The sequence below is a fragment of the Triturus cristatus genome, chromosome 3_1, assembly GCF_964204655.1.
Source record: "Triturus cristatus chromosome 3_1, aTriCri1.1, whole genome shotgun sequence".
Classification (NCBI taxonomy): domain Eukaryota; kingdom Metazoa; phylum Chordata; class Amphibia; order Caudata; family Salamandridae; genus Triturus; species Triturus cristatus.
In genome coordinates, this window is record NC_140583.1 from 628,350,534 (window position 1) to 628,376,787 (window position 26,254).

General features: G+C 48.0%; 1 protein-coding gene across 3 annotated transcripts in view; it reads right to left on the reverse strand.

The window, feature by feature from the left end:
* Positions 1 to 26,254, reverse strand: part of PIAS1 (protein inhibitor of activated STAT 1) — an 872,437-nt gene that overhangs the window by 264,152 nt on the left and 582,031 nt on the right. For all 3 annotated transcript variants that reach the window (XM_085644594.1, XM_085644596.1, XM_085644595.1), the window contains exon 10: positions 24,775 to 24,902. In XM_085644594.1, coding sequence (XP_085500720.1) covers positions 24,775 to 24,902 — 128 coding nt within the window. The remainder of the gene's footprint in view (positions 1 to 24,774; positions 24,903 to 26,254) is intronic.

A 26,254-nucleotide genomic window follows, 5' to 3' on the forward strand; every position in this document is an offset into this window, starting at 1 on the left:
CCCAGGGGCCAGACCCTTTTTTGAATTTTTTTGAATTTTTTTTTTTAAAAAGGGCGCCGCCTCCCTCTGGGGCCGATTTCAGCATCGGGGGACCTGAATCCCCAGAGCTCGGCCTTCATTTTTATTATAACTCAAATAGGAGGGGGGCCGAGCAGCCCCCCCCCCCCCCCTCCCGGACCTTGCCCCTTTATAAAATTATTTTTTATTAATTAGGTCTCGCCTGAGCCAGCGCATGCGCTGCAAGACATTTAGCAAGCGGCTTTTGAAAGTGCCACCACAGGCTTCTGGTGGCCTCAAGCTTGCGTGCAGCAGCCATCTGTCTTTCCTCCGTCTCACAACTCCTGCATCTCCCCCTCAATGCTTGCATCGCTCGCCGCGGTTGATCGCGATCGAGATCACTTTCACTTTCGAGGCCGTGTCACTTTCACAGCCGCGCGGCCAATGCTTGTTTATTTGCCTCTCCCCGGCAACACATCCGGTGAGGCTTCCGACTCTGCCTGACTTCTTGCCACCGGGCAGCTTCTCTTCCCTTGTTGCGGTCACGGAGGCGGGGTAGGCTCCCGCCCTCCTTCAAGAAAAGCAGCACCCCAGACCAGGCAACCTCTGCCTCACTTCCGGGCCACGGTGGTGCCTTTCTCGGTGATTGAGTGCGGGGTGGGCTCCCGCTGTAAAGCAAAACACAATGCCACTTTGTAGTTTAAAAATACAGTAATAATTTATATTGAAATTGAAGCCCCGAAATCACATTTGTGTGTCATAGTTCCTGTAATAAAATGTAAGCGGTTCACTTTCAAAATGGCGATAAGATTTCAACCTCCTAAAGCCTTCCTTTGCTTCTATAGTCCTCTTTCCGTTTCTTCTTTTGGCATTACTTGCACGGGTAGCCGTGCAGCAACATGTTACCGATCGCACTTAAGCACTGAAACTTGTAAATTGCCTACTCTAGCGTTCAATAAATATGGAGACTTTAAAGGTAAGTACCTGTGGTCTTTAATTTAACGTGTCAAACAGCATGCTTCTTCCAGTGCAACTCCATTTCCTGTTCAAGCCATTTGTTTTCATCTAGTAGTCTCAATATAACGGTACTTAAAGAAACCGCAAAGTTGTGTGAACTGTTTATTTCTGTTGTTTAGAGGGTCTGTGATTCAAGAATTAAAGAGCCAACTGAAACTCAGTATGTGGAATGCACTATTTCCCCTGACTCGCTGCTGCCGAATTCTGTATGGTTCACTTTGCCTAGCGTTGCTTCACTTTCTTTAACACCAGCTCAAAGTTGTTTTTTTCCATTTCACTGATGCCTCTCATGACAAGTGTGATTCAACTGAGAAGGATGAAAATTGTAAGGCTGTATTAAACTCTTTTTGTAACAAAAAGCCCCCATGGTGCACAAAAAATTCTGAGAAAGTGGAAATGTAATACCTCCGATTGTGAAGCATCGATAAGTTTGTTTCTTTTTTGGTTCATAGGAGTATGTTAATAGTGTGTTAGTCTTTGGACCTGTTCTTATACTCTGAAATTGAGCATGTGGGTAATCGCCCGAAATGAGCGGAGAATTAACTCACACAATGCTATGTACTGAAGCACATGGTCTGCTCTTTCACCATACACTGGCGCACCACTGTCTCTGGCACTGTACAATGACTCCCTACACCTAGCTGTGCACTGCCACGTGTAGTCTGTTGCTTGCACTATATAGTTATTAGCCACACACTCCGTTTTTAATCGCAGCATATAGTTCGTCTTTGGTGCTATATAATAGCTCACCACTGGCAGTGCTGTGTACTGAAGCATGGGATTTTTCTCTTCCACAGTGCAGTGACTTAGCAGACACAGTGCTCTTTTCTGCTGTATGTATTCCGTCTCTTTCAGTGTACACTAAATCGCTACACACAGCGCTGTGTCCTGTACTAAATGACCAAAGGGATGGGAACTGGAAACTTAATGAGCATTTAAGTTTCAATTGATTTCCTATTATGCTGATTTTATGCATTGGCTGCTTTCCCTACAGCTTGCACAAGCTTAAGAAATAAAATGTTTCATTGATCTCGGAGGTGGGATTTCATACAAATTAGAAACATGGATTGGCATTCCACGCCTTTCTGTTCCATTTCATCCATCATGCTTTTTCTGTTTCGCTCTGCTTTCATATATTTTTTGCTTCTCCTGTTTGTATTTGCTCCTCTCCATTTCCTGCTTTAATTTGTTAATTTTTGGACATTTATTCAGTCTTCACTTCTTTTTTATCATTCTATCTATATTGTGCCATTTCAATTTCCCCCTATACTTTCTATTCACCCCCTTTCCTCAGATTCGTTCCATCTCCATTTCATTTTCCTCCTTTTTCTAGCATCCCTTCTGTTTCCATTTTCTTTCCTCTTTCACTCCTTTAGAAGGTAAAAGACATTGTGCAATGCCAATACCTCTAATTCTCAAAAATGCGAGACCAATTTGCATTGCAAATGCTTGTTTTTTTAAAGGGAGGCGGCTGCGTGACCCCCCCCCCCTCCCCAGGCTGATTTCAGCCCTGGGGACCCCATTCGCCAGGCACAGGCCTTTTCTTTCTTATTAAAAAACCTTTTTTCCTGAAAGGGACTGGGCCCGAGTGGCACCCCCTCCCATGCCATTACGACTCGGGGTTTCCACCCCCAGGGCCAGGACCCGCGGTCCCTGCTGGCTACCCGTCTCCTGCAGGAGCTGGCACGGCTTTTACACACAGGGAGCTGCTGATATGGAGCTCCCCGTGTATAAAAGCAAAGTGCTCTGCTTTGAGCAAGCGAGTGTGCTTAAAGTGGAGGACTGTTTGCTATGGCACTGCAATGTCCCAGGGGTGGGGCACCTCGGGACATTGCTAAAGCTGGCCATGGCGGTCCCCAGCACCATGTAGGTCTCCTGGAGGCAGGGCGGGGGGTGGTCCCTTTGTTCAAATTTGCCCCGGGGAGACCCCTGGGCCGGGGGTGTGTGCCCCAGGGAGGAGGCAGACCCCAGGGCAGCGGGGGAGGTCCTACATCCTTCCCTGCATAACTTTTTTTTTTAAACAGTGTACCCTGGGGGTACATAATTTTGGGCCGACCCACATTCATAATTAAAAATGCCCCGGGGAGGTATTTTTTAAAAAGTTTGATATCTTAAAAACTGAACGGATTTACACCCAATTACAAAAAGCACGCTTTCCGGACCAACATCTAGCTTTCTGCCAAATTTGGTATGATTGCGTTCAGCAGTTCGGGCTGTAGCCGTGTTCAAATAATGAAAAATCCACATAGACTTAACATAGGGAAAACGAGTTGAGGGACACCCCCTTTTTTCGTTGCCCCCACTTGACGGATGACCCCGAAACTTTCAACACAGCAGCTGAAACAAAATGGGGACGTTTTGGGAACATTTCGTGGAGATTCAGCAAGCGGTGCCAATGTAATGGGCTAAACAAAAAAAGCTTTTCCTATGGAAACTTTGGCCCTAACCACAACTACCTACTGCGTGTGTGTATATATATACATTTTACTTCCTTTGAAAATCAAAATATTTAAATTATTTAAACCTTATTTACGATGGGGCATTAAGTCCCTGCCACCATTAGATTCCATGGTGTGTGGTATTAAACATACTCCAAGGTCTGGCTGGAGCACATTTACAACTATTTTGTGACTTTTAGGGCAGTAGTAACTTTAGAATAGTGGTTAATGATTAGTGAACAGCAAGGGTCAATCTATTAGGATCGTGGGTTTGCATTAGCATGTCCCTATATTTCCCTTAACCCCTCCCATTTTTAAGTAATTAATCCCCATTGTCCTTCCACTCGCGTTGGTCCCACCAACATTTACACCTATAAAGTATACTTGCATGTGCAGAGATCGCTGCCACCTTGGTGGAGATCTTTGAATAGGAAAGATAAGAGAGTTGGAGAGCTCTGCCAGAAGACTTGTGAACAGCATTGTTCTAGTAAATGAATCAAGCAAATTCACGTACTACATAATAGAGCTTGTGAAACGTTTACGTGAGAACTTTTGAAATGATGTTTACATTGGGGGAAGATGTGAAACCTCTGCCCATTTAGGGTAGGAACCAGCAACAGAAACTTGGTGTACACCGCTGGTGCAAAGTGTACATACCAAAATTGATAAAGTTTAGGAAACTATGCAGAGCTTCATACCCAGTTCCATAAACAGTAGCAGTGTATTAAACCACAAGAGGCAGGCTGATTAGGGATGGGTATATGTGTTTGTTATGTCAAGCACAAAAAGCTGGAATTATAACCTTTGTCTTGGGAAGGTGTAAGGAAATGCCTCTTTTTGTATGGCCACTCCCACGTTTTTGGGCTGATGATTCTGGTTTTTCGACTCTTGAACCTGCACAGAGGTGTGATAACCAGACCGCAGTGCCTGTGCTCTGACCTTAAGCTGAGTATGTTTGACTGGCATACGCTAACTTACTCGCTTTGGACCCTACAGTTGTTGAAACTTGAGACCTAGAATCCATGATGGTGGACACCTAGAAGAAAGTTCTCCCAAGTATTTGTTGAATTACTGATAGCTCCAAAAGACCGTTTCCAAAGGACTGCAAAAGCTTTTCAAGGAGTAGGCAAAAGTTTGAAGAAGTTGTGGCAAAGTACCTAAAAAGTTCAAAAGTTAGAGAAAGTTTCTTGCTAATTTTGCAAAGGTTTGTGGGGTCACTTTTTCAGCAAGTAAACATGGAGCTCAATATAACTACCTGTTCGACCTCCAAAGGGAAGCTGAGGGCCCTTTGTAGGGACTGGACTATCAGCATGGGGACCAAGGCCAGGAAGAATGAACTAAGAAGGCCCACAGAGTACCTCCACATCTGGAGAAGGAATTGACTGAAGGTAGCGGGACAGATGACTGAGTGGAGGAGGATGGCCACATTGCCATCGACCAAGCCAGTGGGGCAGGTGGCAGCCTAGCCCCCTACATCAGGCCAAAGTTGACCGCACAAGCAAGCAACCAAGCTGGCTCCATCACCAGCCATAGCCCCATAGCTTTGGACATAGAGGAGCAAGTCATAGCCTTGGCCATGGAGATAAGGGCCAGGCAGGACCCAGAAAAGATGGTGGCAGCAGAAAAACGGACGGTTTCGACAGGGGTACCCATGAAGTCAGATTGCCTCAAGAGATTGTTTATTGTTATATCCAGAGGAATGACATTCATGACTCTGGCCTCATGTGAGAGAGCTTTCAGAATAAGGACAGTGGGTACACAACACTGGAGGCCACTAGTCTAGGAGCTAGTGCTAGTAGCTGGTAGGGTCAGACTGCTCATACTTGAGGATGAGATAGTAGAGTCCTACCCACACATGAATGAAGGAAGCATCAAATGAACTCTTAGAGCTGACTCCTGAAGAGTATAGGCAGCAATTCCTGACAGGGACAGCACAGACATGGGCTGACAATGTTGACGCTTTAGTTAAGGTGCTAGATGGCCGGGTTAAGGGCAGCAAAGCAGACACAATTGGAGGGCTGTACAATTTGATTGTCAAGGAGCACATTTTAACAAATTGTCATTCAGAGAAGTTGCAGCAGCATCTAGTGGACATTAACCTGTCTAGCCCTAGGGAACTGGGCAAGACAGCTGATAAGTGGGTTCATACCACTATCCTCAGGAAGTCCCTGGGAGATGACCAAAAGAAAGGAGGTCATGCCCCATTTAAGAGGGAAGATTCAGTGTACCCAAAAAAACATTGGTAATCAATCCAAAGGGTTGGCAAGTGTAGCAATGGAGTGGGAAGTTGACCAAAGGATACACAGAGGTCATCATTTAAAAAAAAAAAAAAGTTTTTAAAATGTTTGTATTTTATTAGTATTTTATAGAACAGCAAAAGCACAATACAGGCATACAGTCTGGCATGGTACGATACATCACAACAGCACACAACTTTAAATTATCAGTTGGGTTACAGTACAATCAGACTACATAGTAAGGGTCAATTTGCAGAACCATGGAGTGCATCAAAGGCCCATAACCTGCAAAACCTCTTTTCCCCGTATCTCAATGAAAGTCCTCCCCATTCCAAACACATTGTAAAATGTATATAGATATATTAACAAGTAATACACCTAGACAATTACATTCCGTCCCTCCAGTTCCTTGGTTTCTTTCCCCACTAAGTACTACTGGTACAGGCCCCAAAAACTCTTGGGTCAGTTCTGAGAAGGAAGCAATTTTTTATATACGTCGGATTGTGTGCTACAATACAGCATATCAGTGTTCCATTCCTGGGTGGTCGGTATAGGACCTTCAGCCCAGCGCATAGTGACACGACGTTTGGCAAGCCACAGTCCAATCGCTACTAATTTCCCAGCACGTTTTTCGACTCCGATATCATAGACCAGTAATGCAAGTAACAGGGGTCAGGGATAAGGGAAAACCCTGTGATCTCATTTAAGGCTTGGAATATCTTGCCCCAATACTCCAGAATTCCAGGGTAGTTCCACGCCTAATGTGTATAAACCCAGCGTCTTGCGCGTAGCAATGGGCACACTTCACTGTATCACGGAGTCCATACCGAAAAAAGTCTCGCTTGTGTAAAATACACTCTGTTAATATATTTAAATTGTATTAAGCGGTCTACTATTCAGAGAAACTCGTTTTGTCACTTTGCAACAATACTGCCAGCACTTACCTTCAAGCACCTGCCCAAGGTCCCCTTGCCATTCCATGCTTGCCTTCATCAGGTGAGGCCTCCTGGACCTGCACATAGCCATAGATTCTCGTCACTAGTTTAGCGGAGATGGGGTTACGTATTAAATGGGAAAGTGCAAGCATCTCTGGCGGCTCCAGCATGTCCTCCCCTAATAGGTCTGGTAATGCATTTCAGGCTCTATAGTACTGATATCGAGTTAGGGTCGAGGGTTCATGACCTTCCACAAAGACCTCCTCCTCAGCACGAACCACACCGTCGTGGAAAAAAATCACCCACCTTGCTTATACCTATGGTCTGTACTGCACAAACATCTCTATCTCTCCCAGTCCAAAACCACAAGCATCACTCCAGCAACACATGTGGGGAGTACCGCAACATTACAGTCTGTCGTTCCAGCTGGTTTCTCCACGCATGTACTGTGGAGTTTAAGGAGTCAAAGGTGATATGTCTCTGCACCAGGCACCCAAAGAGAACCTGGTGGAAAGTGTCAGGTTCAGCAGCATCTCTCTCAATGTGTAGATGCAGCAAATCCCCAGGTCCATGTATCCAATAGTGTGCGTTTGAGCTCTGCGCTGCTCGATAATAAAGTACCAAATCAGGCGCGTGGAGTCCATTCATATTATAGGACAAGGTAAGAGTGTCCCACTTCACCCCCGGTTGCTTTCCTGTCCAGGCTAGCTTTTTCATCAAGGAACGGAGAATAACAAATATGGAGCGCGGAAGAAGCATTGGAATATGTTGGAATAAAAACAGGAATCTGGGAAGCACGATCATCTTCATAATAGAGATTCAGCCTATTAATTATAGGGGAAACCTCTTCCAGCGATCTGTGTCATTCTTTAGTTTGTGAATTGCCTTCCCATCATTATCCAGTAGCACTTTACCTGGGTCTGTGTGGATCTGTATGCTTAAATAGTGCACCAAGCCTGTTGACCACTATAAAGGGAAGTCAAGCTGCACAGGAGTCATAGTTAGGGTCAAAGGGAAAATGATGGACTCCTCTCAGTTTACCCTGAAGACTGACAAGTCCTCAAGGGAGCAACCTCCTGAAGCACTGGCGTTAAATGTCTCTCTGGGTCCCGGATGTAAAGAAATGTATCGTCCGCATACACCAACACAATGAAGCGGTAGCCTCGGAAGCGCAATCCCCTGTGTCTGTGGTATTCCCTCAAAGCACACACTAGGGGCTCTGCCACTAATTCGTATAGGAGGGGAGATAAAAGGCACCCCTGTTGAGTCCTCTAGTAATCGTGGTGGGGGAGGTGACCTTATCACCCATTCGTATCCTGGCAGTAGGGGCTGTGTACAGTCTAGTAACTACTTGAATAGAAACCTTGCCAACCCTAACCCGTCGAAACCCCGCCTTCATAAATTTCCATTCCACAGAGTCAAACGTCTTTTCAGCATACAAAAAGACTGCTGCAGCCCTAACATCTGGGTCTACCCTTTGAATAACACCAAAGACTGTTCTAAGGTTGTAGGTTATGCTCAGACCAGGAACAAATCCCGCCTGTTCTGGGCGGACCACCCAAGGTGCTATAGGGGGCTGGTCAGTTCGCCAGTACCTTAGCAAAAAGCTTAGTGTCAACGTTAAGTATCGATAGCGGGCTAAAAGAGGAGCAACTGTCGGGTTGCTTACTGGGTTTCAAGAGGGCAACTATCAGTGCTTACCTCATCGAAGTGGACATCACCTCCGCCTCTGCCATTGCCTCAAAGAGCGTGATCATGTGAGGTATAAGTATATCTTTATACACCTTCTACAAGGCTACCATAAGGCCATCTATGCCAAGGGCGCCACAAACTCGCATTGTTTTTAGGGCCGCTTGAATCTCCCTAGGTTCCAAGGGAGCCATTAGATGCTCTTGATGCCCATTAGTGAGCCATGGCATTTTAATGTACTGGAGATATTCTGTGATAGCTTTGTAATTCGGGGATATACGTGATCTATAAAGGTCTGCATAATATCTGCTGAATCTTTCTGCAATTAAGTCTTTGTTATTCAATGGATGCCCATCCTAGTCCTGAATCTGCACAATGACCTTGCCTCCCTTCTAGGACGCAGTAATGCTGCAAGACTGGCCCTTGGACGTTCACTCTCCCCGTACACTTTAGCAGTGGCGTATTTTCAGAGATGATTGACATCACTATCAGCTGTATCGTGACACTCAAGAGCCTACTTAATATCTGCTAATACGTTAGGGTCCCTTGTATGTTGGTAGTTGCTTTCTAATTGCGCTAATTCCCTTTCAAGTCTTGTTAATCTATCCCTCAGAGATCGGAGCACTCCTGCATGTTTTGAAATAGTTATGACTCTAATGTATAGATTGAATGCTTCCCAAACAGTGAGAAATAGGTTTACCGTACCAATTTTGTCTGAAAAATACTCTATCGAGGCAGCTAATTCAGCCTTAAAGACCAGGTCCCATAAGGATTATGGGGGGAATCTCCAGAGAAATGGTGCGAATTTATGAGTGGACAACTAATGTCCAATAGGATTAGGGAATGGTCTGAATAAGTCCTGGGTAGTGGGTCACATTTCAGGACATGTGTGGCTTACCTTTTAGATATCAACCAATAGTCTGTCCAGGTATGGCTATCGTAGGCCGCAGAATAATGCGTGATGCCCGAATCTTCTGTGGAGCGGTGCCTCCAGATATCAAGCAGATCCAGCTGGTCAGCTTTCCCAATAAGCACTCCAGCTGCCGCAGAATGGGAACATGTCAGTCCCCTAGAGTGGTCCAGCTCGGGGTTCAACATGCAATTACAATCTCCGCACCATATTTGTGGCATAGCCTCCCATTGCAGTAGCGGAGCACCCAGCTTGGAGTAAACCTGGGGGTCAATATGATTGGGCTCATAAATATTCACTACCAGTCCCTCCTTATGGCATCTAGTGATCACAAACCTGACGTAGGGATCCGCCCTTATTCCCTGTAGGTTAAGACCTTATTTGGGTTAACCGATATAAGGACACCATGGGCATGCGTAGTAAAACTGCATAATAATGACCTTATAATTTCCGTGGTGTCAGGAAGTTACTGTTGGGGTGCAAGTGAGTTTTCTGCAAAAATGCTACATCAACCCGAGGTAGTTTAGGATAAGCTACCACCCTCGGACCTTTCTATAATCATTTAGGACTTGTGTATTCCATGTTCGGAACCTCACTCTCTTGCGAGGATTGTGTTGTAGCTCAGGTTGCACCGTGTCCCTTGTACTGCTCTTGTTGTACCACGTTGTCTGTGTACTGTCAGCCATCTACACCATTCATATTCAATTTGACATTTACTTACAAAAACTTCAACCAAACTCCCTCCCACGCCATGCAAACCCAAACGCACAAGTTATTTACTTGTGTAACAATATATCTGTAAGAGACATTAGTTAGTGATAGATTCCTTAACTTAGAATATCCCAGGCATCAGACTGGATCTGGAAAGTTTATCAGCAGTACCCCTGCGCGTCGGTAGGCGTCGTCGTTCGGCTCCGCGTACTTCTCTGGCGTCGTAGCCGCCGAGATGACGTCGTCAGAGTTACTTAGACACGCCCACGCACGCTGACGTCAGTTCTGTACACAACTTTTCCACGCCAGAAGTGCAGAGCCATGCCAGAGACCGACTACTGGTGCAATAGAACTAGGGCCCTGAAGGGATGACCTGAATCCTAGAGAACAGTTCGCTGAACGGGGAGGATGGGCGGGAGGTAAGGAATCTATCACTAACTAATGTCTCTTACAGATATATTGTTAGACAAGTAAGTAACTTGTGCAACGAGGCCCAAGTGGCCGCCTGACAGATGTCTAGCAGGGGGACACCGCGTCCCAATGCTGTAGTAGCCGCTGTCACCCTGGTAGAATGGGCGCGCAGCCCAACCGGAGGAGAGTAACAGGTTTTAAAGCACAAGACAACCCATCGGGAGATAGTGCGCTTGTGCATAGCCCGGCCTTTCTTGGCGCCCACGTAGCCAACAAAGAGCTGGTCATCCACCCGGAACTGTTGTGTGCGGCTGAGATAGAACGAGAGCGCACGTTTTGGATCCAGATGGTGGAGCCTCTCCTCTTGATGGGTGGGGAGGCAGAAAGAAAGTGGGCAGAGTTACAGTTTGCCCGAGATGAAAGGCAGCGACTACTTTAGGTAGAAAGGAGGGACGCGGTCGAAGCAAACCTCGCCAGGAAAGGAGGTTTGCAGAAAAGAGCCTGGAGCTCACTCACCCGCTGATCGGAAGTGATGGCCACCAGGAAGACAGTTTTCAAAGTCAATAACCGCAAAGGACAGTTACGAAGAGGTTCAAAGGGAGCGCACATCAGATATGTGAGAACCAGGTTCAAGTCCTATTGCGGCATCACAAAAGGAACAGGAGGGAAAAAGTGAGTAATGCCTTTGAGAAATCGATTGACAACCGGGGACTTGAAAAGAGAGGGCTGATCAGGCAACCTAAGAAAGGCTGAAAGAGCAGAAAGGTAGCCCTTGATAGTGCCCAAAGCAGAGCCCTGCTGAGCCAAAGAAAGGAGGAACAATAGGACTCAGAAAGAGGGGCAGCAAGAGGATCAACAGATTTTGCTGTGCACCATGCCACACGTTTTTTCCACCAACAGGCGTATACCGTTTCTAGTGGAGGGACGCCTGGCTGCCAGAATCAAATTACAGACTTCAGGAGGCAAGTCAAATGGAATCAGCTGTCGCTGCTCAATCTCCACGCAAGGAAGTGGAGGCTGGACTGCTTCGGGTGGAGGAACGTCCCCTGTTGCTGCGACAGGAGATCCTCCCGAAGAGGCAGTCGGATCGGGGGATCCACGCTCATACTGAGTAGCTCGGGATACCAAACTCTTCGAGCACAGTCCGGTGCCACAAAAATGACTTGGGCCCGATCACGCCGGATCTTCTTCAGCACTCTGGGCAGAAGTGGTGTTGTGTGCAGATTTAGATTCCGTATATAGGTTTCCCGATTTATGCCCTTATATAGGTACAATTCACATTGCCCTTATTTGGACATAGAAATCTGGCCCTTATTTAGACATTGTCCGTACAATCCAAATACAGGCATGGCCACCTACATCCATCCATCCACGTCACAACGAATTCTTGGAAAAGCAGACCCTTAAGCCTTTAGGAATTTCCCTCAGCTTAAATATTGATTTCTCCAAGAACTCATTAAGTATGCATGAACATCTATTACTTAGGGGTTCATTCATGACGTTCCTCTGCCCGACTTTTACGTCAGTACTGGCATTCCTAGACACCTTCAAGGTATAAAAATACCAGCACTTGCCCTGGCAAATTGCGGTTCCCGGAGGATTCGATCCAACCCAGACTACGCGGTTCGTCATGGCAAGTTCGGAAGGAGATCGAGTTCCAGCCTGATGCACTGACCGGACACTGTCATCCTCCTCGCAGAGAATCCAGCTCCAGTGCTCTCTGACTTCCCTTGCGGAGGGTTAGACTATCGAGTCCAGAAAAGAGATTCCAACCTCTCTCATTCTCATGTATGGAGCTGACTAGAACTTAGAGAAACTTTTGGCAACTCTTGGCTACACTAAAATATAGCTAGCTATACTTTAGAAATAGCACCTACATCAAACCTCGTACTGCACTTAGGTTAAGTACACTGGGGTAGAACAATTTAGAAGCATCAGACGAGTCACATTTTAGCTTATGTTATTTATGTATGTATTTTGATTAATATATGTCATAGCTACAAACCATGCTATTGCAGTATTATTTTATCTTACTGCTAACCTCGTACATATTGTACTTCGCAGTCTGTCTCACGATTGTAGCAATTCATATCTCTTGCACGAGAAATAAGACTGTTCAATAAACCCTTTTATTGAAAACGCCCGTCTCTCTATTTCTGTGCAACTCTGTAGAAACTAAGCATGCACAATTGACTGAGTGAAACGGTTACCTATTGTTTCCACGATTCTGAGACTGTTCCGATTCTAAAGGGAAACAAAGTTGTCATGTTTATGCGGTTGTCAGAGACTAATCCCTTCTTGTAATTTCGAGAAGTTTCTAGTGACCTCTGAGTTAGCTGGCACACACAAGTAATTAAGTTTAAAATTCTCGATAGAGACATACTGACCATTCCAATGCGCAGAGCCTATCAGGGATATAGGAACTACACTACAGTGGTATAGGTGGAAAGGCGTACAACAGACCGCAACTCCACTCGCGACGAAAAGCTTCGCCTATCGAGTGCCGCCTTGGAAACTCCAACGTGCAGAACTGCTGACATTGCATTGCTAAAAGAGACCTTGCACCACCTACGAGTGAAGACGCCATTCGTGATCCAACATGCACCTTCGCCTGAGTTTGTCCGCCCTGGCGTTCAGGGTACCTGCCAGGTGTTGAACCACCAAGGAAATAGCCTCCTGACAGAGTCCACGACCCCACCCTGCCCTGTTTGTTGCAGTACCACATGGCAGTGGTGTTGTCTGTGAACACCTGCACTACTCTCCCCTTGACAGAGGGAAGGAATGCTTTGAGTACAAGTAGGACTGCCCTGAGCTCCAAAAGGTTGATATGAAGCTTGGACTCTGCCAGAGACCAGAGGCCTCGGATCTCTGCCTCTCCCATGTGGCCGCCCCATCCCAGGAGGGACGTGTCCGTCACTACTGTGTTCTCCAGTTGGGGAAGGGAGGGGGATCTGCCGCTGACCCAACGCTGGTTCGTGAGCCACCACTGCAAGTCCTGTGCAGTGCCCTCTGAGATCTGGACATAGTCGGACAGGTTCCCCCGATGCTGCGTCCACTTCAGGTCCCACTGCAGAGCCCGCATATGCCATCTGGCATGATCGATCAGCAGGATGCAGGAAGTCATGGGGCCCAGCAGCCTTAGGGTCTTTCTGACCGAAACCCAGGACCAGGGCCGAAAGATCGGAATCATAGCCCGAATGTCCTGGACTCGGGAGGATAAACCCAAAACTGCGCCGTATCCAGAACTGCTCCGATGAAGAGGAGCTTCTGAGAGGGAATCAGGTGAGACTTCGGCACGGTGATGGAAAACCCCAGCAAATGCAGGAGGCCGGCCGTAGTCTGGAGGTGGGAGACGACTGCCTGGGTCAAGCCCGCCTTCAACAGCCAGTCGTCGAGATAGGGGGAAGACTGAAACCCCTGATCTGCGCATATGAGCTGCGACCACCGCCATCACTTTCGTGAACACCCAAGGGGCACTGGTAAGGCCAAAAGGGGGCACGGTGAACTGAAAGTGCTTGTGGCCCACCGTGAACCGTAGGTAACGCCGATGGGCTGGCAGGATGGGGATATGAAAATAAGCATCTTGCAAGTCCAACACTACCAGCCAGACTTGCGGGTCTGGGGCAGACAAGACCGGAGCAGCGTGAGCATCTTGAACTTCTCCTTCCGAAGGAAGCGATTGACGTTCCGGAGGGCGCAGACCTTTGTCCTTCTTCGGAACCAAGAAGTAGTGGGAGTAACAACCACGACCTACTTCTGGCATCTGAATGCGCTCGATGGTCCCCTTGACCAAGAGGGCCGTAACCTTCTGATGGAGAAGTGCCAAGTGTTCCCCCGACATGCGGTGGTACTGAGGTGGCATGGCTGGAGGGGTAGATTCAAAGGGGAGGGAGTAGCCCCTGCGGACTATTTGCAGAACCCACCTGTCTGAGGTTATGGAGTGCCAGTGGGGAAGGTGATGGCGAATCTTGCCACCCACTCGCGTCATGTGGGCCTGAAACACCGGCCTAGGAAGGTTTAGAAGCGGCGGCAGGGGAGGTGGTGGACTAACCCATCCGCTGTCCCCGGGATCCACCACGGCGGGTCCCAGGTCCGCAGCTGCGCTGAGACTGACTGCGTAGCCTTGCGGTTCTGAAAAGAACGTGCCAGGGCGCCCCGAACTTGACCTCGAAAGGACGGAAAAGCGGACCCCAAGGGGGTACGCGTGGTGGCAAAACCCAAGGACTGAGCCATAGTCCGAGAGTCCTTAAAGCATTCTAGGGTGCTATTCGCCTTATCACCAAAGAGGCGTGTACCATCAAAGGGCATGTCCAACAGGGTATTCTGGACATCCCCAGAGAAGCCAGTAGTTCGGAGCCAAGCATAACGACAGAGCGCCACAGTTGTGGAAAGTGCCCTACCGAGAGAATCGGCTGTGTCAAGCCCACAACGAATAGTACATTTTGCAGCATCTCTCCCTTGGGTAATGGCTCTGGAGAGAACCGCCCGTGCTTCCACAGGGCACTGAGGCAGCACCAGTGCCACAGTGTCGAACACAGAATGGGAATAGCGGCCTAGCAGGCACGCAGTATTTACGCCCGCAACCCAGAGCTGGCAGATGTGAAAATCTTTTCCCCAAATTGCTCCAGTTTCCTAGATTCCTTGTCCGGAGGAGCAGAAGGGAACGCACTCGGCGAGGCAGAAGCCTGGACAACCAAACTCTCAGTCGTGGGGTGTTGAGTGAGAAAGCTGGGATCACCCGGCGCGAAGACGGCGCGCCACAACCTTGTCTACCGGAACTCCTGTGTTAGGTTTGACCCAGGTGCCCAACAGGATATCAGTAAGTGCTTCATTGAAGGGCAATAACGGCTCCGCAGAGGAGGACTGCGGCTGCAGGACCTCAGTCAGGAGATTGGCACAGAAGGGAGCTCGAGGTTAAGAGCCTTAGCTGCCCTACGCAACACCACCGAAAAAGTCCCAACCTCCTCCGTGGCCACGGAAGACAGGGACAGAGTACCAGGGTGTGGAGAGAAATCCAGATCCACTGGACCCGCCACATCGCCTTCACATTCAGGCTCATCCTTGCATTGGGCCGCAAGAGGATTCTCAGACCCCTCCAAGGACTCCCCCTTCGTCCACCGGCTGCTGAAGAGGCCAGTAAGGACGAGGTGCCCTGGGAAATGGGATAAACTCCCCTCCAAGAAATGGAATGGGAGGGTAAGATACCAGTCCCGGTTCGGCACCGTCCGGCGCCGAGGCCCGAGCCAAGGCCGGAGCCGGCGGCGCCGCAGGGTATTGTGCAGGTGAAGCCGGGGCCAGATGGATCCGCGGAGCCCGAAGGCGCTCTGGAGGGACCCAGAGGGGCAAACAAATGGCGCAAGGTCGACATGGAGGCCTGCACCTCGTGCGAAGTCGCGTGCTGGCCTGGAAAGGGTGGGTAGGCCGCAGGCACCAACGGAGGCTCCAACGGAGCCGCGGGGGAGTCACCACCCGCCCCCTCCACCGTGTCCCGCGACCGGTGAGGGGTAGAGGAAGAGCGCTGCCGCTTTTTCGACTTTTTATGGCGCCTAGACTTACCAGTCCCAGATTCCGACGAGCGATGCTGATGGCTCCGCGACCGGTCCATCGACCTCCCACGGGAGCGGAACCTTGATCGCCACGGAACTGATTGTCGGACCTCCAACAAATTTCAGGAACGCTCCGGCAAAGCTTCCGGCACCATGGCCCGACAATCGGGGCACGCCTCGGGGTCATGAGCGTGCCCCAAGCAGAAAAGACACGTCGTGAGGGACCGACACGACAAAACAAGTTGTCAGAATCCAAGTTAAAACTTTTAACTAGGGGTACCGCTCTCTCTCGGATCTGCGCTTCTGTACGGAAAAAGAAAACGGACGTCAGCGCACGTGTGCGCGTCTAAGTAGCTCTGACGACGTCATCTCAGAAGCTACGATGCCAGCGGCGTACGCGGAGCCGTACGACGACGCCTACCGACGCGCAGGGGTAATGCGGACGAAAGCTTCCCGGATCCAGTCTGACCCCTGAGAATATTCTACGGTAAGGACTATCACTAACTTGTCTCTTTCAGATAGAGTATAGGCAACATTTTACCCCTTCCTACACCTCCCTAACAACCCCTTAACACAAAAAACAAGGGAATTTGAGGATTAGCTATGAAGCACAAATGGGGGTGAATGTAGCTGGATGTTAAACCCAGCCGTGTCCCAACATCACCCAAGCCTAACACAACCCTGTCTACATAAATTGTCCCACCTTGAAGGACTCTGTAGAAATAGCTTACATCGTTCACCCCCTCGTTAACATAAGACGTAGCGATATCCCAAATATCTCTCAACGAGTCCCACATGGGGGAGGCGGGGGGGAGCATGTCGTTTTCTTCACTTTAAATTGTCCCCAGCCACCAGCTGCAGTGGATGGAGCAGACGAAGCACAAAAAAGTAACCATTTTACCAGGGTTGCCTGTTCTGATGCCAAGTATCACTGTCCCATTTCAGTCCCGAACCTGTACAATATGCAAATTACAGATCCGTTGCAGAGATCCCAAACGCAACACAAAATGGGACTAGCACTTCGAGATAGTTAAAGAGCATGCCCCCCCCCCCCCCAACCAATAGCAGAGACCCAATTGCCCCGCAATAACAGGGCACCCACCAGATGCGCTTCATTGGTCCTCTGCTTCCAGTTCATCCGGATTGGAAGGAGGATCTAGGGAACCCTCTGCAAGAATCAGCACTTTCCCTCTTTTTGAGAAACCGCAGCACCTGTTGCAGATCGGTAAAGACGTGTGGTTTCCCATCGACTAGGATCCGCAACTTGGCGGGGTACATCATGTTTAATTCCAAATACAAGCCTCTGAGTTTTCTTTTCACAGGTATGAATGGACGATGCGCCTCCTGCACTTGTTGAGTAAAGTCTAGGTAGAGTGACAGATCAATTCCTTCATATCGTAGTGTTTTGAGTTCCCCAGCTTTATCGAGGGCAGCATCCTGATCCCTTTAATTCTGAAGATGTGCTATAATTGGTCGAGGAGCACGACCCGGAATCGGTCTAGAGACAAGAGATCGATGTGCGCTCCACTAAAAAAATAACTGAAAATATTTCTCTGCGCAGCAGTGAAGACAGCAATTGTTCGATGTAGAGTTCGCTATTGGGGAGATTGATGTAATCTGCCACTCCCACTATTCTTATATTGTTGCGCCTTGAGCGTGCTTCCAGATCTTCGGCCTTGGACTGCAAGGCGTGAAGCACTTTGTCCATTTTAGAATGATCCAGGGACTCCGCATTGAGGGTATCCTCTGCTTCAAGGACCCTATTCTCCACCGTATCAAGCCTTTATGTGTGCTTATACAGTCTTTCGGGCATCCTGTCCATACGGATGGAGAGGGCATCAGTTTTCCAGTCGATTTTGGTCAGGCTGAGCTGCATCGCTGTATCGCTGTGAGAATTTGTTTTAAGTCAGAGTCCACCGTAGGGTCCGCGAACTCCGATCCACATTCGGAGGCATTCTTATCTTGCTACTGTTGCCTGGGAGTTTTGCATGGTTCAAATTGCAGTTTGGACTGCACTTTTTCAGTCCTTCCCATGTTGCATTTCCGTGTGCATCTAGGCAGATTAACAGTTGCGCAGCCGATTAGTGATGAGGCCTTACCTCTTCTACCAGCTATTTCACAATACTACGGGAGGAGCTCTGCAGAATCACACCAGCCCCCGCCACCTCAACGGGATGATCTGAAGCTGCAGGGATTCATCCAAGCGCTACTAAAACAATGGCTAGGGAAAGCACCTCGGTCCCAGGAACACCTGAAAGTGTTTTCGTAGCAATGTCTAGCTCCAGCCAAAGCCCACTTTAGGCCTCCCTCCAAAGTCCCAGGCTATCCAATGGAAGGAACAGTAAGGGCATATTTAATGGGCAGCTGTGTGGGATTCCCCGCTACTTCTTGGATCAATACTCCGAAACGCGGGAGTCCGCGTCACTGCATACTGCTGAATAATTCCCCGCTTCAAGGGGCGGGATAGCACCCTCCCATGTCTCGGTCCAACTCCGTGCTCTGAAGCCGTTCTCCACCCAGCGCTGGACGGGGCTTACATAGCTATCTGACGCAGCCGCTCTGAGATCAGGCAGAGTGCACCCCCGTCAACGGCAAGGGTCCCACGGCGAGCCTGGCTGTGCAACGCTAGCAGCGGCTTTCCCGGAGGAATCAGCACCACCGCAACATCGCAGAAAGGCCAGTTGGGCGCCATCCATGAGTCTGCTCTCTCCGCCCGCCGGTGCAGCCGGTATTGGGCTCAGGCTTCGTCCGCCTGCCAGCGAGCCCGATGGGATACAGGTGGATTATGCTGAAGAAGTTTAAGCAATGGGCATAGACGATCATGACGGAATTTAGGCGCTGGGCTCACAGAGCTCCTTTAGGTTTCTGCCATCTTGGAGTCAGAAGTGGGAAAAAAGGACTCATGCAACAATGCTGGGTATTCCTGAATGGGTGTGTTCCAACCAGAGCACAGAATGCTCTGAGGGTAGAGGGATCCTGCAGTCTGAAACTATGGACCAAGTCCATGGAGCCAAGAAAAGGGGCAGGAATACTTGCCCCCCAGCTTTCAAGGGTCCACAGTCCCAGAAAGAGCCGAGCCCTCAGGAGAAAGGCCAGGCGCCTTAAGAATGACCTGCTCTTGGTGACTTGCCAGACCCGGCAGAACTCCAAGGAGCAGGGGGTCCCTCTAGAGAGAACTTGGCAAAGGGACAAAGGGCATATGCCTTACTCTAGAAGACCTGCAACAGGTAGCTGTCAGACAGGAACAGGGGAATACTGGGAACCATAAGGTATAATGGGAGGGCCACCGGAAGATTTCTGGTCCACCAGAAATAGAGTTTTTCCTTAACCTAGCCCATAATATCTCCTTAGCTAGACTCCTGGGCAGACCAAGACTTGGGAAAGGCTTCCACTGGCCCCAGAGGTCTGAGAAGATCCCAGTTTTGTCGCACCTGTGCCACCTGCCAGACAAAATGCAAGGCAGGGTGTAATCCAAAGGCTCCCCTGATATTACTTCCAGCGGTTAAGACCCGATTTTAAAGAGAGGGGATGGACATTGTTGGTCCCCTAAACACCCCAACAGCCTCAGGAAGAATCATCCTGGTGGTAATGGACCATGCCACTAAGTATCCTGAAGCTATTCCCCTAAGGACAGCAACTGCTTCTGCAGTAGCTAGCACCTTCCTTGGAATCTCCACCAAGGTTGGATTCCCTAAGGTGATATCAGAGAGAGGCACACATTTTAGGTCTGCCTATCTGAAGGCTTTGTGGGATGATTTTGGTTCATCATCCCCCTACCATCCCAAAGGAAAAGGTTTAAAGATTCAACAAAACCCTAAAAGGCATAATTATGGATTTACCTGAAAAACTCAGAAGGATATGGGATGTCTCCTTAGATGTCTGTTCACCTAAAGGGAGGCTTAAATCTCTCTGAACTGATCTTTAGAAACCCTGTAAGAGGTTGGTGAGAGAAGGTTGGGAGAGACCCCTCAAGGAACCCAAAACAGACAGTGGATTATGTGCTTGGCTTTCGCTATTGGATGGCTGAGTACGTGAAGTACAATAATTTGGTAGCTAGATAGGAGCTTTTGAAGCACTGGTAAGATCACAAGTCTTTTATGGTGGGATACCAGCCAGGACAATTAGTGTGGGTCTTTGAGGCTATGGCACCGAGGGCACTGTAAGACAGGTGGCCTAGGCCATACTCAATCTTGAGGAGGGAAGACACCTACTTGGTGGACTTTGGTATCCCCAGGAACACTCATAGGGTCATCCATGGGAACAGGCTGAAGCTACATCACAACGGGGCTATCACCACCAAGCTGATGGGGACAGAAGGGGTCAAGGAAGAGGACAATGAAGAAACTTATGGAGGTTGAGCCTCTTCCAAAGCTCTTTTGCTCCAATACCCAAGATGGAACTGTTGAAGAAGTGGTTCTTTACTCAACATTGACAGACCAGCTGCAAAGGGACTGCTATCAATTGTTGAGGGGGTTTGCCAGGCTGTTCTCTTTGACCCCAGGTCTGACAACATGGTATAACAAGGATGTGGACACTGGAGACAGCTTGTCTGTCAAAAGCAACATATAGAGACTGTCTGACTAGGTCAAGGCTAGCGTGAAGGCTGAGGTTACCAAGATGCTTGAGTTGAGGGTGATAGAGCCCTCTCGTAGTCTATGATCCCTCCCAGTGGTACTGGTGCCCAATCCCAAAGGAGGGAAGCCTGAGATGAGGTTCTTTGTGGACTACAAAGGCATCAATGAAGTCGCCAAAACTGATGTCCACCCTTTACCTAGAGCTGATAAGCTCATTGACAGGTTGGGGGCAGATAAAGTTCTGAGAACTTTGACCTGACTTCAGGTTATTGTCAGATAGCTTTCACCCCAGGAGCCAAGGAAAGGTCAGTTCTTTCCACACCTTAAGGCGCGTTTCAATTTAAAGTGATGCACTTTGGGTTGAAAAATGCACCTGCCACATTTCAGAGGTCGGTTAACAGAGTACACTCCGGTCTGGAAAGTTTCAGTGCAGCTTATCTTGATATAGCTATGTTCAGTTCCACCTGGTAGGATCATCTAGTCCACCTCAAGGAAGTGCTTCAGGCCCTGTAGCAGGCAGGCCTGACTATCAAGGCAAGTACGTGCTTAGGCCACCAAGTTGGCCGAGGCCCTGTGCAACTTCTTCAACCCAAGATCCAGACAATTCTGGTCTGAGTAGCTCCTAAGACTCAGACCCAAGTCATAGCCTTTCTTGGTCTGACTGGGTACTACAGCAGATTTATGAAGGGTCATGGTACCATAGTGGCATCACTAAAGTACCACCAAGAAACAACCCAGAAATGTCATCTGAACTAAGCAGTGTCAAAAGGCTTTAACACACAAAAGGAAGCTCTGTGCTCAGCACCTGCCCTGAAGGCACCAGACTTTAGTAAGGAATTCATTGTTCAGACTGATGCCTCTAAACATGGGATTGGGCAGTGTTGTCACAAGTGAATGATTTGGACCAGGATCAGCCAGTTGCCTTCATTAGCAGGCAACTCCCCCTCAGAGTGCAGCACTGGAGTGTCTTTGTGAGGGAAGTCTTTGCTGTGGCTAGGCCCCTGAAGAATCAGATTCTACTTGTTTGGGACCCACTTTAGAGTTCGAACCAACCACAGATCTCTCAGATGGCTGATACAGATGAGAGGAGAGAACCCACGTCGTTGATGTCTATTTCCCTTGGAGGGCATAGACTTTACAGAGGAACACATAACTGGCCTGACCATGCCAATACAGGCGGCCTTTAATGGTTCTTCCACTTAAATTATGAGAACTACAAGTATGCAGGTTAGTTGCTTATCTCCTTTCTTCTGGAGGGGGTTCAGGTAAGGAAAGGCCTCTTTGTATGGGCATCCCCACGTTTTTGAACTGATGCTGCTGGTTTTTCAACTTACAGTCCACTGAGGTCTACTAACCAGCCTCAGTGCCCTGACCTTAAACTGAGTATGTGTGACTGGCTTATATCCAATTGGCATAATGGCTAATTTGCTTGCAAGTCCCCAGTGTCCGGTTCTCCGGCACCCAAGGCCTGTAAGTTGGAAGGCCACCCCAGGAACTGCAGCACTGACTGTGTAGCCCTGCAAGTGACAGAAGTAAAAACACAGCTCCTAATTTGCCACTGCACACTGGAAGAGCAGTTTTAAACTGCCAACTCAAATTTGCCATTTAAAGTCATGGCAAAGGCAAGTTCTCCCTTTTAATGTACATCAGTCATCCTTAAGGCAGGCCTAGCGAGCCCCAAGGCAGAGTGCTGTATATTATAAAGTAGAGCATGTGTTTACATGTGTCAACAGTTAAAACCCGCAATAATTGTTTTTACTGTGGAAAAGGTAAGTCGCCACATTGGTGAGTGCAGTGTGGCACCTCTTCACTACAGCCCTGCTAACTTCTGCCTGGGACTACTAAAGTTGATACTGTCAGGTATCAAATAAGTCAGAATTAATGTAACTTGCTGTAGTGTGCACATTTTACAAAGTTGCCACTTTGTAGCCCTAAAACCCCCTCCGCCCACCCACAGCTACAAACAGGGTTTCTTTTTTAAGACTGCTTTCTACCCTCCTGGGGAGAAATGCAAATGAGTCTCTTGAAAGAAGACAATAGCAGCCTGCACATGAGAGAAGCAGGAAGCCACACAGGTGTTGGCCCAAAAGGCGAGCTTCAAAGGTGAAGCCACCTTTGAAGAGCAAATGAAGAGCACTTGGGAGAGGGCTGCACTATTGTTTAGGTAGACAAGCTAGCACTTGAGAAGGAGAGGGGAAACCAGTTGCCAAACTGGTTTTACAGAGGTGTGCAAACCTCTTGGTAGCCACACCACTGGGTTGGATTAGGGAGCTCTGGATGCCGAGAGAGGGGTTCTGTCATGCTGGAAGTAGGGAGAATGGTGCATCCTGGGATAGCCATATGCCATACTTTACAGGAAGTAATCAAGAGACGGAACATTGAAGCCCATGGCCGCCAAGCACAGTCTACCCTTAACGCATTATCTGAGCACAAACAAGGCATCTCCACACCCAGAATACAGATCTTGACAACCCATGAAGGACCGCCCTGATGCACCGAGGAACCAGCAAAGAGGTTGCATAGGCATGGTCTGCACCTGGTAAATCTGGTGGCTAGCAAAAGGAGAAGGGACTGTGACTGCTCATGGAGCCCAGCAAAAATAAGAGACTCCAAGAATCAGCTTGCTGACCACAGCACAGGGCCACAACAGCTGAAAAGGTCTGCTGAGGCAAGTTGGTAGCCAGCTCTTCACATCGCCTTCACTGGTCGGCATGCAGCTTAGTCACCCAGAAGACAGGTTATCGCCCAGCAAAGGATTAGCCTGTGACTGCGATACTGGGTGACTGAATTTCTACCAGGACCAAGAGGACTTCGAGGGACATCGAACCCTGTGGCCAGGACTGCTTCACCAAGTTTGTAGATCAAGGAGTAGCCATTGACAATACTGCATCCACAGCATCTTTAACATCCTAAATCCCGTGCATCAGGACCACTTCCATAGGAACCTACAGCAAAGTGATAAAAGTGCCTGGAACTTCCTGAAAACTGCTTCTTCCTGCAAGGCAACTGTTTGAGGGCTTGCTGGTCCCCAGACTGGCTTCCTGTCGGAGTTGTTTGCTTAAAGTAACTCAATGTACCCACACTGATACTTACCAAAGTTTTTCTTGAAAATGTGTCAGTGTCAAATTTGTTGAATCTTGCAACCGCCTTACCCTCTGGTGGATTTTTCTTTTGTTTGGGGTGTCTAAAAATACATAAAATACAGTCTATTCTTATAAATCAGTGTTCGATTTCTTGCGTGTCTCGTGAATTTCTTCAATTCTTTTGGTGTTGTTTAACTGCTCAACACGTGTTCCTTTGTGTAAGCCTGACTGCTCAGAGACACAGCTGCCCAGGGCTGAGCTTCAGGTTTGGCAAACAAAACCTACTGGTCCGTAAGGAGTTTGTAAGTATTGCACAGTGGGGTCACACAACCATATCATATATTACAGCCCACACGCAACAAGGAAATCAGGAGTCAAGCACAGAAGCAATCTGTTGATTGTGTCTGGTGTGTGGCTTGAGTCAGGCGGCAAGGACCACTCAATTACCACTTAATACAATCATTGTTTGGTTGAACGAGTGATCAAACACTTTGTTTTTGCATATTTCTGAAGACAAGGAAGTTTTGTTGGTTTCTTACAACAGTTTGATGATATCCTCAGTTTCTCATCTGCAGTTTATGGCACGTGACCTTTAGATAATACAAGGATTCTGGAATAGAAACACTTTTGAACCTATTCTATGCCCACAGCCAACAGAGTATCCATTGGAGGTATAATGTTGACACGTTTTTACAGACTGAACAAGTCTTGAGACCCGATTTTACAAACTTTTATGCACCTCATTAGTGATACAAGATGCTCATCTACATTATGTGCCACTCAAAATAAGGCAACTAAGCTCCAATGATCACATCACACATTTCTTTTCTAGATGATAGTTTTCCATTCTTCCTACTGTGAATGAATGTGTTCAGAGGTGCTTCAAGCTGAATCAATGATGGTAAAATTCACAGTATAATATATCACGATTTAACTATGCTGAACTGCTTTTATGAAACAGCCATTTAATGCTTCCCAACATAAGCATAGCTCAAATACTAACTAAACTGATTTTAAATTCCCCAGAACAATTTATATGTCAACAAAAAGTCAACGTAAGAACCTAATACAAAAATACACATGCTATGGTAGAGCTAGAAGAATTTCAATTATTTTAGTTTTTCCAGATAAAGAAGTTAAACTCCACTCCATGTGCCCTCCATGGATCAAAGTTCATGCAGGTTCCTTATTTGATTGTCAAGTGAGAACTCACCCCAGACACTTACCATCCACACCGTTAAAAGAAGAGAGCTCCTGCACTTCTTTTTTCGATCGCATCGGAGACCATGAACCATCTTCCTTAAACTGAATTTCATCACAATCTGTGCAGAATTTTAGTATTTCCATAAATAACCTTGAAGAGGGAAAGAATGTGGATTAGAACAGCTCAGATTAGAACAGTTGCTTTTCATCCAACACTACCGCTGTCCTGCATGAGTACCTTCTTTAGTATAGGATCTACCAATCTGTGAACACTTACAATTGATAGTGATTCCAAATGAGTTTTAGCGCGAAGAAACACATTTTTTAACACAATACATACGCTAACACTGGAGAGCAAACTGAGTGTGCCCCTCTAAATCCCCAAGCTGGGGTTGCATGTACCACTTGTCAGCAGTGAGCACAAGCTGCAGGATGACCAGATAGTAAGGGCATCCCAGCAAAAGGTTTGGAGCTACTGTACATCATCCCAATGTATGGGGACAAGGGATGTCTGAACTTTGAAAGGTTTCGACTATCATAAAACTGGTCCCATATTTCCCCTAGCTGGCTCCTCAGTGAATGTGTGTGGAGCCTGAAATGTGAAATGGGACACCACCTCTGCACTGGACACATGAAGCCCGAGAATCTTCTGGAACCACCAGACAACCAGGGTCTCATTTGGCAAGAGTAATCCACTATGTGGATGGTGGCTATCACTCTTGAAGGGCACCAAGGGGTTCAGAGAGAAACCAAAACTGTATAAAGCCCTGTGGGCTAGGTAAGACTGACTTTCATACCATGGCAGTGCTTCGGTGAGACAATTTTACAGTTAGGGTCAGGGAGTTTAGTTTAATAGCTCATCTAATGCAGAAATATGTGCTTAATTTCCTTACCACATGCCTCAACACACTTGCTCTTCTTGTTTATATGGGAGAATGATGCCTTGCTCCCCAGGGAAGCAGACAATGCTAGAAAATACTGAGTCTGGGATTCCGGGAGAAAACTATCTTTGGAAACCTCATTGTTTCATAAGGCTTTTTGGGACCGAATGATTATGGTGGAATGTGGGATAGAGGGATTGGGACTGGGTTTGACATGGGATGATGCAGGTCTTGTGTGGAGGAAACTTAGCGGATTGATCCACTGGAGCACTGCCCATTTCTGAATTCCAGATGGTACTGCTGGAAGCCATTTTCTAATTGGTAACTGGAACCAGTTTAGTGGTGCCAGTTGTGGGGCAACTGGAGCTCAAGGCTGAATCAGGGTTAGTGAGAGCTGCAACTTCATTGAGGCCGAGGTACCTAGCCTTAAAAGTTTGCTTTCTGACCATTTGACACTCACAGCTGAGGACTGAGGGCGGCACAAAGGCAAGACTTGCACTCTGGGTCAAGGAGTGCTGCATGCTGGTGTTCTGAGAGGCTAGCTAGGTGGGAGCTGATCTACTACTATTTTTCTTGTGCCTGGATTGTTTCGGGCATTCCTGTGAAGCTGACTTTGCAGACA